Source organism: Westerdykella ornata, assembly GCF_010094085.1.
Source record: "Westerdykella ornata strain CBS 379.55 unplaced genomic scaffold EI97scaffold_46, whole genome shotgun sequence".
Classification (NCBI taxonomy): domain Eukaryota; kingdom Fungi; phylum Ascomycota; class Dothideomycetes; order Pleosporales; family Sporormiaceae; genus Westerdykella; species Westerdykella ornata.
Genome location: NW_022986896.1, coordinates 116,925 through 131,705, shown reverse-complemented (window position 1 = coordinate 131,705; position 14,781 = coordinate 116,925). Strand labels below are relative to the sequence as shown.

At 55.3% G+C, this 14,781-nt stretch overlaps 6 protein-coding genes across 6 annotated transcripts; 3 read left to right on the top strand and 3 right to left on the bottom strand.

The window, feature by feature from the left end:
* Positions 1-957: 957 nt before the first annotated feature.
* On the bottom strand, positions 958-1,766 carry EI97DRAFT_446185 (uncharacterized protein; the record flags this gene model as incomplete). Its single annotated transcript, XM_033800011.1, has 2 exons — positions 958-1,338; positions 1,494-1,766. The coding sequence occupies 2 exons, from the start codon at positions 1,764-1,766 to the stop codon at positions 958-960; spliced, it is 654 nt and encodes a 217-aa protein (XP_033649539.1).
* Positions 1,767-1,975: 209 nt separating this feature from the next.
* EI97DRAFT_239390 (uncharacterized protein) lies at positions 1,976-3,733 on the top strand. The gene is made up of 3 exons (XM_033794037.1): positions 1,976-2,578; positions 2,645-3,366; positions 3,422-3,733. Exons 1-3 carry the CDS (start codon positions 2,203-2,205, stop codon positions 3,560-3,562), a joined length of 1,239 nt encoding a protein of 412 aa, XP_033649538.1. The 5' UTR covers positions 1,976-2,202; the 3' UTR covers positions 3,563-3,733.
* Positions 3,734-4,991: 1,258 nt separating this feature from the next.
* EI97DRAFT_239385 (uncharacterized protein) lies at positions 4,992-5,438 on the bottom strand. The gene has a single exon (XM_033794036.1). The coding sequence runs from the start codon at positions 5,271-5,273 to the stop codon at positions 5,025-5,027; it is 249 nt and encodes an 82-aa protein (XP_033649537.1). The 5' UTR covers positions 5,274-5,438; the 3' UTR covers positions 4,992-5,024.
* A 411-nt stretch (positions 5,439-5,849) lies between these two features.
* On the top strand, positions 5,850-10,088 carry EI97DRAFT_239373 (Pkinase-domain-containing protein). The gene is made up of 5 exons (XM_033794035.1): positions 5,850-6,599; positions 6,659-7,411; positions 7,467-9,403; positions 9,454-9,723; positions 9,782-10,088. Exons 1-5 carry the CDS (start codon positions 5,953-5,955, stop codon positions 10,000-10,002), a joined length of 3,828 nt encoding a protein of 1,275 aa, XP_033649536.1. The 5' UTR covers positions 5,850-5,952; the 3' UTR covers positions 10,003-10,088.
* A 582-nt stretch (positions 10,089-10,670) lies between these two features.
* On the top strand, positions 10,671-12,012 carry EI97DRAFT_437373 (uncharacterized protein). Its single transcript, XM_033799330.1, has 3 exons — positions 10,671-10,777; positions 10,947-11,090; positions 11,340-12,012. Exons 1-3 carry the CDS (start codon positions 10,727-10,729, stop codon positions 11,625-11,627), a joined length of 483 nt encoding a protein of 160 aa, XP_033649535.1. The 5' UTR covers positions 10,671-10,726; the 3' UTR covers positions 11,628-12,012.
* Positions 12,013-13,189: 1,177 nt separating this feature from the next.
* On the bottom strand, positions 13,190-14,699 carry EI97DRAFT_437372 (uncharacterized protein). The gene is made up of 2 exons (XM_033799329.1): positions 13,388-14,699; positions 13,190-13,326 (listed from the first exon to the last, which is right to left on the bottom strand). The coding sequence occupies exon 1, from the start codon at positions 14,375-14,377 to the stop codon at positions 13,538-13,540; it is 840 nt and encodes a 279-aa protein (XP_033649534.1). The 5' UTR covers positions 14,378-14,699; the 3' UTR covers positions 13,190-13,326; positions 13,388-13,537.
* Between the last annotated feature and the right edge of the window lie 82 nt (positions 14,700-14,781).

The following is a 14,781-nucleotide window of genomic DNA, read 5'->3' as shown; positions in this document are numbered from 1 at the left end:
CAAATGATCTGGCTGGGCTCAGGCTGGGCTCCGACTGACTGCACGTCTTCCTTCGTCTTTGTCCTCTTGCGGACTCTTGAGGGGATTGAAACTGGGGCCAGACCAGACGGCAAGACGGCGTCCGTGCGCGACCAGCTGCGACCAGTTGACCAGCTGCACTGTGCTGAGCTTGATGAGATGCTTCGGCCGCAGGCGCCTTCCCGACGCCCCATCCATGATCCATCATCCACATCCTTCACTCCCTGACCCTTACGCCCTCCCCCTTGGCAATCTGGCACATCTCTGGCACCCACTCTCCGCAGTCCTCACCCATCCTCCTCCACACCTCTTCTTTTGTTTTACCATACTGTGTATGCTTCGCCAACGCCACCTCCCCTGGCTATCAAAGAAAGCATGGACGGCGAGGAGCAAAAGCATCTCACGCGCACACCCTCTCCCTTTGAACTTGGTCGGCCCGGCGCAGGCGACGACACACACGTCCACTATTCACCACCCACCATCACCATGCTTGACCACGCCGTCCCGCGCGCCAGAGTCGCCCGACCTGAGAGGGCGGATCAGTCATGGACCCATGGTTCCAGGCCGGGATGCTGGCGTTGGCTGCTACTGGTAGGTGCGTCGTGCATCCATCCCGGCTACCGCATTGTTGTTCGAATCGTGCCAGGTGCGGGCCCCATGTCGAGCCTGACCCAACCTGAACGGTGTGAGTGTGTGTGGGTGTGTCGCTTTTATTATTTGATTCATTGATTCAGCGCTTGCCTTTTTGCTTTTCCTCCCGTGCTGTCGTCTGAATTTTCCTCTTACGTCCAAGTGCGTCGTCCCCTCTGTGAATAGCGCTTCCGCCCACACGGGTTCCGCCAGTGACAACAACAACAGAGATTATTGCCTGCTACTGCCCATCGCCCACGCCCACAGGAACCCACCACTTCAAGCCCCCTCCCCCGACTCAAGCCATCCTTAGCCAGGACGCTCGGACGAGTCCCCACCGCCTGGTTGAGGCCCTGGATGCTTCCCGGATGTGCCCTTAGCCAGACAGCCACACGAACTCAACCTGGACTCCCTGAGCCTGAGCCAGCCGCCTACCCTACTGTGTACATATACAAACCGGAGAGCCACCACAACAAAGCCCCTTTGGCCCACCACTCCAGCCTTCGTCCGCCATCGCCCTTGAGGCGCCCCAGGAACTGAACTTAACAAGGCGAGATCGCCGTTGCCTGCGCGCCTCGTCCACCACCACCGCCCTCTCTCCTCCATTGAACCGACGCCTCCACAGCTACCCCACCAACTCCACACCCGTCGACACTGCGGCTCTCTCACCAGATTCCGCAACACCGCTGCCTACGACTTCAAACTCCAGAGGCTTCATCTGTGCCTTTGGCCACATTGGGTAGAACTTGCCGCACCCGACGCCGTGGTTAGCATCCCTTGAGCCAGCTCGGAGCCAATCAGCTAGAGACGCGCCGCCTTCGCTGAACCGCAGTCTGAAGACATACGTATCCAGCGGGTCGACGTCTTGTACCAGATCCCACCATCCTCACAGCCTGTGGTACCGCCTCAGTAGCACTACGTCTACGCATTCCAGGAAATCGGCCCTCAACGAACACTGATTCGGGTCCTGAGGGCGCTGTTGTCGCACCGTCATCTATTTTGACTGCTCTGTACGCACTTCCCCTCGGCCTGCCATATCCAGCACCGCTGATTTGGTAAGGGTGATACTTTCCAGAAGGTTTCCCGGCATCGCGTGCATCGGTCCGTATCACGACCATCACGAGCGGGCGCAGGTACCATCATTAGAATCGGTTGTGATCGCGGCATTCGTACTCGTCGCAATCGCTCTGTCCTGTTCAGGTCAATAGACGAACCAGGGAAACACCGTTGCATAAACATCGACTCGACTGGGGCTTCTGTGCAAGAAGAAGGTCGATTACAAGATCACTGTGGTTCGGGCCTGTAATCCCTCCACCATCGAGTCTCGGAATACGTACTTTCACGGTTTGGTGACCGTCTTCAGAACCCTGCGCATCGCCATCCAGTCCTCACGTGGCCGGAATCAGATCGGTGTGCAGTAGTCAACTTCACCGCCAGCAGCATTACGGCTGCACTCCTTCCTACCCTCCTCTCCGGTTGAAACTGGTAGACCGCTTTAGGTCTACCTCAGAGACAGTCGCCAACGTGGCTGCTGCAGTGGCCCCGATTGCTTCCATGCATCCTGGGTCCGACCCTATGGGTGCCCCTCCCAGCTTCACAGCGAGGAGGCCACACGCTGCCCAATTAGGCAGTTTCGAGCTCCCACCACCGCCCGCCCACAACAAATACCACTCGTACAACACCATCAACAACACACCCCAGCCGTCTCAAGCATCGACATCCATCGCCAGCGTGGGCAACTTGCTCACTCCCCCGAATTTCCCCAGTGACGGGATAAGCCCTTCGTCTGGAGTCTCCACAAGCAACGCCCACTCCTCCGCAATGCCCTATCACGGCAATTTTGTCTACTCTCCTCCAGCTCAACAACCGGCTACGCAGTACGGCTACTCTGCCAGTTCACAACAGCAGCATCATTACAATGCCGCGAGGGGTACGTATGAACTCCACGACGCTAGTCGTCAGCTCCCCAACCAACAGTCACTCATACAAGCTTCAGGGTTGAATCCGCCACCCTACCAAATGAACTCACAACAGCTGCCTCCCTTCCCCTCGACATCCACCCCGCTCGGCGCCCCTTCCACTATGGCGGCTTTGCCGTCGCAAGAACAGCAACCCCCTTATGGCATGCCGGCGCGCACTCCTGTTTCCAGCTCGGCCCCTCAGCAGTCACCGGTGCCTGCCCAGGAGCCCTTCCACCGACCCCCACCGACTCCGACATATTACGGAGGCCAACATGCCTCGACTCCCCAACAACCAACGTTTCCCTACTCGACAGGGCCATCGCCCACACAACAGAGTCCCATAAGCGCCGGCCCGCATCCGAGAATGTCCCCGGCGGTCTCGCAAGGCACCATACCTTCCATACCACAGCAACCGGCCCAATCCCCTCATGCTTATCAACGACCTTACGGATCCTACCTCCCTCCGGCACCCGTCTTCTCGAATGTAAGCAATCCCAACGGGCACATGACGCTGGTGGGCGGCGTTCACCCCGGAATGATGCCCGGCTTCAACAGCGGACACGCCGCCAACCTGACCCACCTATTTGGCCCTGGCCAGCAACCGTCGACAAACGACCGGCCCTTCAAATGCGACCAGTGTCCGCAGTGTTTCAATCGGAACCATGATCTAAAACGGCACAAGCGGATCCACCTGGCCGTGAAACCTTTCCCTTGCAACCATTGCGACAAGAGCTTTTCACGGAAAGACGCCCTCAAGGTATGTCACTGCACCATCCGGCTCGCATCTTTGAAACTCAGGCTAACCCTCCCAGCGCCACATCCTCGTCAAAGGTTGCGGTAACCCCGACAAGAAGCCTACATCGACGACAGGCGACGTGAAACGAGAGACGAATCCGCAGGACGTAAGAAGGGAGGGCGTGGACCCGAAGCCTGCCATCTCGACGAGTGCCTAAACGGATGATGCAACACTCCTCTCAAATTCTCTTCGCAATATTTGTATTAGATCTACTTCTACTACATCGTTCAAGCCCACGACCGGACTCATCACAAGTCTGCGCTTCTTTGCAGCCAGACTCGAGCGGACCAGGAGTTAGGCGCCTTTGCTATCTAAGGTTATGTGTGTTCCGTGGTTGCTTCTTGGGCAGCGAGATACCTTTTACGGCTTGATATGATTTCAGCTTCTTCTTTTCTTTTTATTACCATATTTTTCTTTTGCGCAGCCTCCCCAAGGGGGCTATATTACCGTGGGATTATATCCGCGTCTCGTCTGCATTATCCGCGTTGCCTCGATGTTCTCAGGGTGAAGCACGCACGGTTTCGGCTTGGGTGGGGTTTCGCAAACAAACTTTCGGTCCATGTTTGGTAGTGTGAAAAGGGGGGGATATACCCGTGTGATATCTCTGAAAATGGAGGATATGATTTATTACTTGGTATACCTGCAGATAACTGTGTTTGCTGGAAGCGGGAGAGAAGGACGCATGCGGTCCTGTTGCAATACAGATGCATTCGCCATTTTCTGAGGCCGGTCGAAGTTGAGCTTTGTGTTCTGCGATGTTAGTGAGCATCTTCACCATTCCAAGTTCACCCATTTACTCCAACATTGAATGCAACAGCCAATCCTTCCACCTTCGGTCTTTGTCCGCTGCACTCCCCGGCTCCTACTTAATATAAAAGGACCGACGACAGGTTTAACCTTCTCCCGAGTAGCTGGTCGCCCTGTTCCCACGCGCCCGGTGCCTGAGCCAACAAGTGCACCAACCCTTGTGCCTGTTGTTGGTGCGCTGCGGCGCTGCGGCTGGACGCAGGTCGCCGGTTTTCGGCGCTGGATGGAGCCGGGGCTGGGCGTCGCGTGGGTCTGTCTGGGCGGAGTGGCCATGGGTTGTGGGGGCCCTCTTTTCGTCTCAACATCGAGATGGGTTATCTATGATGGTTGACGCGACGCGTCCATGTCGAGCGCGTCGCATTTGTTTATTAGCTTGTTGGTATAGATGGTCGAGGTAAAGGTAAAAAAAAGGTGAGTGGTCGTATGAGGGGTTATGGAAGAAGGATGGGAAGGATGGGCTACGTACAGCTGGTCCGTTGGTTTGTATATGGAGGGATTCGGCCAGTACACAGGCGTTGAGAGATGCACATTGGGACTGCTGGGAATGGAGGTAGGGGGAAATTGGGGGAGATTGAGGGAAGGTGGTAGGTATGCCGTCTATCCTTTCCGTGTCAGTCAAATCGGTTCCTTGAATTTCGTCCTGGTTACTATCGTTCCACGTCGTCTATTTACTCGCGGATTGATTCGATCAAGAAAGAGATATCTCCATGGGCGAAGCAAGGTTGATAAGGTTTTGATCTTCTGAGATGCAACCAAGGAAGAGATAGCAGGCACCGAGTTATCATAGTGGAGTTGGGGAAGTGAAATATCCTCTAGCACTCCAAGGTGTTCCGTCCGGTCTGCAGTTGTCGGGCCTGAAGCATCTGTGGACACTTCCATCTAGATTCATTGTTCTTTGAGGCTGAGAAAGAGATATTAGCACGGACTAGTTCTGTAATGCAGAGAAGCAGGATGGTAGGTAGGGAAAGGGACATGGACATGAGATAACCCCTCCACGCACTGCCTTCTTTCCAATAGTCACCTAATCCGCTAAAAGCATCCCTCGACAATTTCTTCTCCATTTGTTTCTTTCTGCGCGTGTAATCTCATCTCATTCATCTATGCTTCCCCGGCAACCCTCCATTCCAGCTACACACAGCAAATTGTTATATCCATTTCGGGTCATGCTTGGCACATTCTTGAGCCTCAAAACAGTCTGGCAAAGTTTTTGTCGATGTACTCCCTGGGGTGCAGAAATCATCCCTCCATTTCTTCGATCGTGCGGTCCGTCGCTCCTTCCGTTCGGTGTTGGTCGAGGGCCTGCCTGTTTTGTTTACCTTCCTGCTAGCGCCTTCCTCTGCGCGCCGCCTCCGCACACGACACCATCTCAACTCCACCATCTTCCCTCTGACCTCGACCACATCCTCTTGCATGCGTTGACACACCTTGCTACCCTTTGGCCATCCGCTTGCATCCTACGGGCGCGCCTTCTCTTTACCACCCTCATCGCGCACTGAGCGCAGGCTATCATCAACCTCTACACCACACAGCATAACAGATACTGGCTATGGCATTGGCTTAATTCAAGGTGTCGGGCACGTTACAAAGGCCGGCCTGTACTGCATCCCGTTGGCTAATCCGGCGGCATCTTTTAGGCTTCGTTGGCATCATCCTGTCCAGCATTTACTTCGACATCATACGCGTTGAGCCACCAGAGCGCGCGCTGCATATTGTTTCTACCTTGGTACCGCAATCATAGCAATGAGCACCCAGCAGGCTCGTCAACGCCGGCAGCCCCTCGGTGATGCCACACACCGTGCCAACGAGCGCAGCACTGCACGCCCTCGCCCCGAGAAACCCAGCTCGGGTCGGATAGCAATCTCGTCTCCGCGTCAACTCCCGCACAACGAGTCTCTTGTACCAAATAGCAATGGCACCCTCACTGTTCGTCATGGTCTTCAGGCTCCTTCTCCAGGCCCAGAAAACAAGCGGATCTCTGCTGTCGTCAACGAAGAAACGCGTCCTCATAACCCCAAACGCGACTCCGAAATCTCCAATGCAAGCACCAACGCGTCCAATTCGGCCCGTCGGCGCAAGACACATATTGGCCCGTGGCAATTGGGCAAGACGATTGGGCGTGGAGGATGCTCCCGCGTCCGTATCGTGCGCCATAGTCTTACCGGAGAGCATGGGGCAGCTAAGATCATCTCGAAAACCATTGCGGAGCAGGTTCGTGCTCTGAGCTTGGCTAATCTCTGCGAAAGTGCCGCAAATGGGGACCCCTCTCTCGCCGGTAGTGGATGCAAGCTCATACCTTTTGGACTCGAGCGGGAGATATGTATCATGAAGCTGTTGGATCACCCGAATATTGTTCGTCTGCATGATATCTGGGAGAATCGAAACGAAATGTAAGTGCCCTAAACGGATCAGGTTGGAGTTGAAGGATCTTTAGACTGATTAATTACAGCTACTTGATTATGGAATATGTCGAGGGCGGCGAACTCTTCCACTACATTGGCGAGCAGGGCATGCTTGAAGAGATCGAGGTCGTCTTCCTTTTCCGCCAAATCCTAGCGGCCCTCGAGTACTGCCACCGTCTTCATATCCACCACCGAGACCTGAAGCCTGAGAACATACTGTTGGATAGGAGGACAATGCAAATCAAGCTCGTCGACTTCGGCATGGCGGCGCTGCAACCCCAGGGGAAGATGCTCACTACCCCTTGTGGAAGTCCGCACTATGCTGCACCGGAGGTGATTATGACGACGTCTTATGACGGTGCTAAGGCAGATATATGGAGCTGTGGTGTCATACTTTTCGTCATGCTCACAGGAGATTCACCCTTCCATGGTGCCGGGGAAGAAGGGGATCTCAGGTCCTTGTTTACCGCCATCGCCAGGGCGGATTATGTCATGCCAGATACACTTTCGAGTGAGGCTCAAGACCTTATCCGGAGGATACTGGTTCCTGACCCGAAACGGCGACTATCAATCGAAGCAATCTGGAGACATCCGTTTATGCACAAATATGATTCTAATCCTGCTCTTGGAGGTGAGAAAGCGAAGTTCGAGCACTGGGTTGGTGCGCGGCCTTCGCTCACGGCCATGGGGTGGGAACCTTTGGATAAGTCCACCATCGATCGCGAGATCTTCCGTTATTTGCGAACGCTTTGGCATAGTGAGAGCGAAGAAGTGCTTATGACGCGACTATTGAGTGATAAGTAAGTTACCCCCTATTTCTATCCGTCTTTACCTTGATGTTGACATTGGCCACAGGAATAATGACGAGAAGTACTTTTACTCCGCTCTGGCCAAGTACAGGAACGAGCAACTTGAAGACTATTCGCCTGGCGCGCAGGCTATATCTTACTCTACTAGCGACCATCACCATCATGTACAGCCTCCTCGTGAGCGTGAGCGCGTACAGCGGTCCCAATCGGCTTTTTCGATCCTGAACGACGAACACATGTATTCCAAGCACAGCTTCTATGAGCCGCCGCCGTCCGAGGCCAGCTACGATCCTTTCAGAGCATCTCGAGCTCCCCTGATGCCGCAGAAAGCCCGGAGCCTCAATCAGAACATCACGGTTCACCGTGGATCAGGATCGAGCTGCAGCAGCCGGAAACTGCGGCCCGCTACCGCTCTCGGCCACTACAGGACAGGCAGTTCACTGCGTATCCAGACTCTAAGGCAGAATTCGAACCGGCAAAGCTCTGCGGTTTCTCGCGGCTCTTCCAAGAGAAGCGGTCTGTCCTCTGTGAGGTCTGGTCCGTCTACGCGTTCTCAAAGGTCTGCTGTAGTCGCGCGAAGGTCGGTGTCGAGGTCTTCTATGGCAACCTCGCACTGGCCTAGCAGTCCACCTGTCTTTCGGTCAGGGTCACGATCAGGTAGTGCGAGACGCCGCGTGAGCTTCTCTCATCCTGGACATTCATCCGTCTGTTCTACGCCTCGAGCTCCTATGACGGAGACACCCACTCCCCCTAATCGATTTGTGTCGGTCAAGGCAGCCAGTCCTTTGATACCACGGGTGAGGATGCGCAAACCCGACAGTCCGAACAAGTATATCCAGTCAGAGGCCCGAAAAGTCAGCATGGAGCTGGGGAAAGTTATGGAAGAGGCATTCAACCGCTCCTCACTGGAGGTTGGTTCAAGCGTTCGGTCCAGCGTCGCGGAACCGAAGGGCACATATGGATCCGGGTGTGACACGCCTCCCACTTCCCTGTCCACTGCCAGAGACTCAACTGGAAGCAATTTCGTTACACCATTGAACAACTCGCTACGATCCCGTCCGCTCCCGCCTATCCCGGATGAGACGCCCACCAGCTTTCTGCAGAGGAAGCTGGCCGAGACCCGTGAGCAGATTGCCATGCGTCTCGAACGGGAGGGTAAAGATATAAGTCAGTATCAGGAGGCGTTGGACAACCTAGATCGTCTTCTTCAACCCGTGAACAATGGAAACAAGCGCACTTGTTCTGCCCCAACCAAGTCGCCAGAGTTGCCAGTTATCTCAGAGGAAACGAAGACAGACGGCGACCGGTACAATTCTCGAGCTGTTACCGATCCGGTTCGGCCACTTCTGCGAGGACATCGATCGGCTTTCGAGCAGTCGAATACGATACGTCTAGTGGACGATTCGCCTGCTCATGTTGCTCCCCTTAACATTCGGAAGCGCAGCGGTGCAAGCACAGTGGCTCGGGGTGCTAATGAAGGCCTGCGATGGGCAGAGACGCCTCCTCGGCCTCAAATACCGGGCCAGCCGAGGAAGACCAGCGATCTCCGCGTGTTTCCACTTCCCAATACGCATCTTGCACCAGTAGCATCTGTTCGACCTGACTTGAAAGAGAAGGAGAAAGAGAAGAGAAAGGAAAAGGAAAAGGAAGAGGAGGAGGAAAGAACGCTGAAGAAAAGAAAGTCCCTATGGTTCCGTCGCAACGGGGATGGTAAAGAGAATGAACAGCCCATTCAGCCGAAGCCTAGCACAGGACGGCTCCGCATCCCTGAGGCATGGCAGGGTTTGGATGACCGATTAGAAAGAGGGGCGGTTAACCCTCCAAAGACAGCCCAGTCCGACAGTAACAGCAGCGAATTCCCAATGCGCAATTCTGCCACAACTGCTGGCAAACAGCAGACCATAAAGGAACGCAAGAGCTTTCTGGGCCTCTTCGGCAAGAAGACAAAGGAGGAGAAAGGGAAAGGCTCGTTGGAAATCCGATGTATGTGACTCAAGCCCCTTGTTCACTGTGACTTACTGATTATCATTTAGCTGAATTTAGCACTTCTTCCATCTTCTCCGGCTCGGACTTCACTGATGACGGACCTGGTGCTGCCCGCAGTGCTGGGTCTCACACCAACTGGTTTTACCGTTTCCTAAACATCAAGCCCGCGAGCAGAGTTCTCTGTTTTCGCGTCAGCCGTGGTCGTGCACGCGGAGATATGGTCCGCCTGCTCCGAGATTGGCAGCGCTTTGGCGTCCGCGATGTCACGTACAATCGTGAGGCGAATACCATTCACTTCAGAATTGACAAAAACAATCGTAAGCCGTCGTCCTTGTCTCAGTATTACGTCCATGTACTAACAATATCCTGCGGCAGACTTGAAAATCAAGCCCGTTAGCGTCGTCATCGAGATCTTCGTGGTTCTTGAGCACGGCCGTCGTGCCAGACTGTGTGTCGCCCGCTTCACACAGACCAAGGGCGCTGCATCGAGCTTCCGCAAAGTTACCGATATCGTCGAGGATGTCTTCCGCGCCCGCGATATGGTTGTTCAGGATGAGACAAAGAGGGCTGCCATGTGCGCGCTGCTGGGAGCATAGGGGCTTAGGAGCGGCGCGAGTACGCCACGGCATCGCGGCGTATCGGGATGGCATGCTGGGTGTTTCAGTGCGGGAGATCAAATCCATAACAGACGGTTTTCGTTTTCGAGAGGGTGGAACCGCTGATTTGCCTGAAGGGCGAACTCTTACTGGGGAGATGGACAACGGTAGATGCATATCTACAGGTTGTTAATATGCCCTGCGGAGAGACTGTTCACTTTCTTGATTTTCCTAACTCAGTTTCTGGCAATCCCCGCACTGCATTGCATTCCGTTGCATTGTCCTTTTTCTCTTTTTCTCTCTTCTTTCCCCCCATTTTGTCCTTCACGTCTCTTCCTGTTTTCTAATTTCATTGGCGTTCCCATTTTCTTCTTCACGCGGGGCCAAGGAGGCGTTTGCATTGCATCGTGCCGACCGTGAATTTATCACATTTTGGGGGTCTATGGAGCGAGGATATGTAGTTGATATAAGATTTAATGGCATGTCGGATTAGTTTCGGATTGTTTGAGCGCATTAACCTTGGAAAGTCAATCCTCATCCCCTGAAATGATGACATGTGGTTCCAGCTTGTGGCGTTGCGAATGCTCCAGCCACAGATCCCGCCAAGGTCGGCAAAATCATTTCTCCGACACACAAAGCGAGCTATCCACACTCATGTCAATTTTGGCCCAAGACCTACGACCCTCCATACTAACCCCCAGGTAACGCGCCAAACACCGTCAATATGCGTACCTACGACGACTCCTTCAGCGGTCAGAAGATCTACCCGGGCAAGGTGCGTTCCACCGCCATCCCTCCTCGTGTCCCGCTCGCATTTCCCGGCTCCGAATTGTGCCCCCCACGAATCCGCGAACGATATGGACGGAAATGCGATGGACAAGGAATGGAAGAGTTACTGGGAATTTGGGCCGAGAATATGTGCTGATGGTGTGTCTTTTTTATAGGGCAAGCTCTACGTCCGCAGCGACAACAAGATCTTCCGCTTCCAGAATGGAAAGTCCGAGTCGCTTTTCCTGCAGCGCAAGAATCCCCGCCGGATTGCGTGGACGGTGCTTTTCAGGAGGCAGCACAAGAAGGGTATCTCTGAGGTTAGTGGGTTGCGAAGACAATTTTCGTTTGCAAGCGATTGGGAAGAGATGGGGTGCGGGCAACGGGGTTTAGGATATTATGGATTGGGCGGCATGGGACATGGCATGGAGCTTGGAGACACTGTTGTGGCAGTTCGCTATGGCAGGTCGCCGGCTTCTTGTTATGCGCCCGGGTAACCCGTTGCCCGCAGCACTCTCAGGCTTCCGCAAATCGAAGAATGAAGATGCTAACCACAATGCGATGAACAGGAGGTAGCCAAGAAGCGCACCCGCCGCACCGTCAAGCACCAGCGTGCCATCGTCGGTGCCTCCCTCGACGTGATCAAGGAGCGCCGTTCCATGCGCCCCGAGGCCCGTTCCGCCGCCCGCGCCGCCGCCATCAAGGAGGGCAAGGAGAAGAAGGCCGCAGCCGAGTCGAGGAAGAAGGCTGAGAAGGCCAAGTCCGCTGCCAGCGCCGCGAGGGGACAGACGCAGAAGATCCAGAGCAAGCAGGGCGCCAAGGGTGCGGCACCCAAGGTGCAGGCAAGGACCCGTTAAGTTTCGTTCGGAGTCGAGAATGATGATGATGAACTTTAACGGAGCTGGCTGGTGACAGAGGAAGGAGGAAGCGAGGATGATGCATGCGAGCGGGATTTCCGGTGTTTTCATTACAAAGGAAATGGGAGATTAGGTTCCAGGGCGGGATGGCAATTACATACATCTTACTTTCTGAACCTGCGAAACCATAGGCCTGGGTTCCCCTTTGCAACAACAACTTAGGGTCTGGCGATAGGGCAAAATGCAATTCACGTCCTCACGACTTCCGAATGGCGTCCGTGTACTGTGGATATGTGTAGGTTTGGCGGGTGGAGGAGCTAGGTGCTGGTCTGGTCAGGAGTGTAGAAGGGGCTCAATGACATGTATTCATCACGCTGACATGCTGATAGATGTAATGGATGTCATGCCGTGGGATTTGAGCTACAGCTATATCCATTCGATCACACCGCTTCAATCCAAACCACGGCCGAGCATCCCGGTGCTTCATTTCCACATTCTCGAAGTTAGTCGTTAGATGATATTTAGAAACCGAGACGCTTCCTGCTCAGCCGACCCATACAGCTCCCGACTTCCCTCCATCACCCTTCTCTATCCAGGCTATTCGTCTTCATTATCTTCTCCAATCCGTTCATCCGAATTCCTTCTTGTAACGACCGTCTTGTATCCACCACATCTCTCTACTCCTCCTAAAATAACGTCTCCTCCTCCTCTTCATCCTCAATCCAAACAAAGCCGTCATCATCCGTGTCGGCCTCGACGACCAGCTCGGACTGCTCCATGGCCTCAACCTCCCTCGAATCCACATACCACCCATCCCACTCTTCCACCCTCGTCCGTCCATTCCTGTGCCTCCACTCCCTCAACTGCCTCGCCGCCGTCCTAGCACCCCCTCGAGCTCCGCCTCGCACAGCCTGCATGACCCTCGCCCCACTCCTCGCCCCCTGATCAACAGCTTGCATCACCCTCGCGCCCGTCCTGGCGCCATTCTCCGCAATCACCCTAGCACCGCACCTCACCCTCTGATCCACAGCCCTCAACACCAACCTCGCCGCCTCCCTCCGATCGCGATTCGCCGCCCTTGCCGCCCTCGCCGCGCGCTCCCTCGCGGACCTCAAATCCCGCATGATGGCTTCAACATGCGGCCCGCAGCGCTCCCTGCCCTCGCCCATCAAACGCTCCACGCGACGGAGGCCCGGCTCAACCACGTCCGACATGATCCAGGGTCCCCAGCGTACGAGCCAGCGGCCCGCGTAGGTCTGCATGTGGGCGCGTAGGGCGGCGAGGCTCGAGGCTTGCAGGCGGTGGGCGAGGTGTGCGGGGAGGGAAGCGCGGGTCAGGGTGTTGAGGGTGCGGAAGGAGGTGGTTGCTAGGAGGGCGAGCAGCGGGGCGTGTAAAGGGTCGAGATGGGGTGTGTGGATTGGGTGGAGGAGGGAGGAGGGGAGGGAGTCTGTGAGGAGGGAGGGGGTGGGGAAGAGGGTCGGGTTTAGGAGGAGGGTTAGGAGGGTGGGTGAGAGGGGGGCTATGAGGGGGATGTTAGCATGGCTCTTGGTTCTTGGTTAGGAGGGTGATGGTGGGGATGGAGAAGGGAGGACGGAAGGGGTGTGATGGGTGGGTAGTGGGAAGGTAAGGATGAGGTTATTCGCATAAGGGAAGAAGTATGAGAGGGATATGCGAAACCGCGAAGGGAGTAGAGGAAAAGGTACGTACCACCCAACCCAGCCAGCGTCATACAGCTCACCAGAAGCGCCACACGCGTCCAGTTCCGAATAGCAGGCAGTCCCGCGGCGCGAAACATGGCCAACATGTCTTGCGATAGCGTCCCATGGACGTGAGCGCGGAGCAAGCCAGAGATGAAAGTCGCTAGACAGAACGTCAGCCCCAATCCTCAATACTTGCACACAGCAGACGAATCAGAAAGGGGGATAAGAGAATGACGGTGGGAAATAGAACCAAGGCGAAGCAGAAGAGCAAGAAAAGGGGAGATTGAACGTACCCAACCACCTCCCCAACCCGGCTCCCACCAACGGAATGCCCCCCAACAAGCCCGGCACCACGGCCATCACCGCCATGGGCGCCGCGTACTGCGTCACCAGGTGCTCTCGCGAGGGCCGGTTGCGGACCACCAGCTCGAGGAGGCGCGTCGTGATGCGTGAGGCGAACGAGCCGTCGAGTCGCATCCGGGGCCCGAGGACCTGGGCGAGGGCACGCGTGGGGAACGTGGAGAGCCGGGTGTGGAGTTGTTGTTGTTGGTGGTGTTGTTGCTGGCGGGATGATGCGGTCGTTGATTGAGGTGAGCTTGATGTCGACGTGGCTGCGTTGTGACGGATGGATGAAGTCGTCCGTGGTCCTCCTGGGTTCTCTGATGGATTGGAAGCAGCGGAAAGGGACGAAGATGTCGGTACACGAGAAGCTGAGCCGGATACGCTGGCGTCGGTTTGCATGGCGGCAGCTATCTGCGCTTCCAGGCTGTTAGGGTTGGGAGAGCCGGAATGGGGACGATGTGTTGGTCGGCGTGACCGTGGTTCGGACATTGTTGCATTGGTTGGTATGGAAGAAGCTGTCTGTGTTGGTTGTTGGTTCCTAGGATTGGGAGAAGGGGGACGGGACGAAGATGGGGGTGGACGTTGTGCTGGTTCCGACATGGTTGTGTCGATGGGGTTCGCAGAGTTTGGTTGTGCAGCCCGATCGTCTGTGTTGGAAGAAGGGGAACTGACAGAAGATGTTGGCGGGCGCGGTCGTGATCCTGACATGACTGCGTTGGTGCGATGGTAGGGGTTGTGAGGTTGTCTCCCATGCGTTGGCGGGTTGTAGAGTTGTAAGTTCAAACGACACAAAGAAGTTGGTTTGGAGGGAAAACGTCCTGGGTTGCGCGAGGCATCACAGAAACATATGTTGCGCACTGGTCACACATTGGTCGCCTGGGGGAGCGGACTTTCACTGTTGTGATGGGTGTGGTGGGTGGTGAAAGCTTGTTTTGACAGTCGTCCGACAGGAGATGGGATGGCAATCATAAAAGGAGAACGTCTATGAATGACAGTATGGGAATCTAGCAAGGGGCATCGCAGCAGTTGCACGTTCGAAATGGACTGCTATTGATTGGAACAAGAGTGTGTTTGATACTTCTATAGAGAAGACAGTTACAGTTATATTCTGC

Excerpts from the sequence above, each read along its gene's own strand:
- EI97DRAFT_239390 (XM_033794037.1), top strand. The coding sequence starts at position 2,203 with ATGCATCCTGGGTCCGACCCTATGGGTGCCCCTCCCAGCTTCACAGCG. Across the intron at positions 2,579-2,644 it reads TCATTACAATGCCGCGAGGG|GGTTGAATCCGCCACCCTAC; the intron begins GTACGTATGAAC and ends TACAAGCTTCAG. Across the intron at positions 3,367-3,421 it reads CACGGAAAGACGCCCTCAAG|CGCCACATCCTCGTCAAAGG; the intron begins GTATGTCACTGC and ends TAACCCTCCCAG.
- EI97DRAFT_239385 (XM_033794036.1), bottom strand. The coding sequence starts at position 5,273 with ATGGAGAAGAAATTGTCGAGGGATGCTTTTAGCGGATTAGGTGACTAT.
- EI97DRAFT_239373 (XM_033794035.1), top strand. The coding sequence starts at position 5,953 with ATGAGCACCCAGCAGGCTCGTCAACGCCGGCAGCCCCTCGGTGATGCC. Across the intron at positions 9,404-9,453 it reads AGGCTCGTTGGAAATCCGAT|CTGAATTTAGCACTTCTTCC; the intron begins GTATGTGACTCA and ends ATTATCATTTAG. Across the intron at positions 9,724-9,781 it reads CAGAATTGACAAAAACAATC|ACTTGAAAATCAAGCCCGTT; the intron begins GTAAGCCGTCGT and ends ATCCTGCGGCAG.
- EI97DRAFT_437373 (XM_033799330.1), top strand. The coding sequence starts at position 10,727 with ATGCGTACCTACGACGACTCCTTCAGCGGTCAGAAGATCTACCCGGGC. Across the intron at positions 10,778-10,946 it reads AGAAGATCTACCCGGGCAAG|GGCAAGCTCTACGTCCGCAG; the intron begins GTGCGTTCCACC and ends TCTTTTTTATAG. Across the intron at positions 11,091-11,339 it reads ACAAGAAGGGTATCTCTGAG|GAGGTAGCCAAGAAGCGCAC; the intron begins GTTAGTGGGTTG and ends TGCGATGAACAG.
- EI97DRAFT_437372 (XM_033799329.1), bottom strand. The coding sequence starts at position 14,377 with ATGTCAGGATCACGACCGCGCCCGCCAACATCTTCTGTCAGTTCCCCT.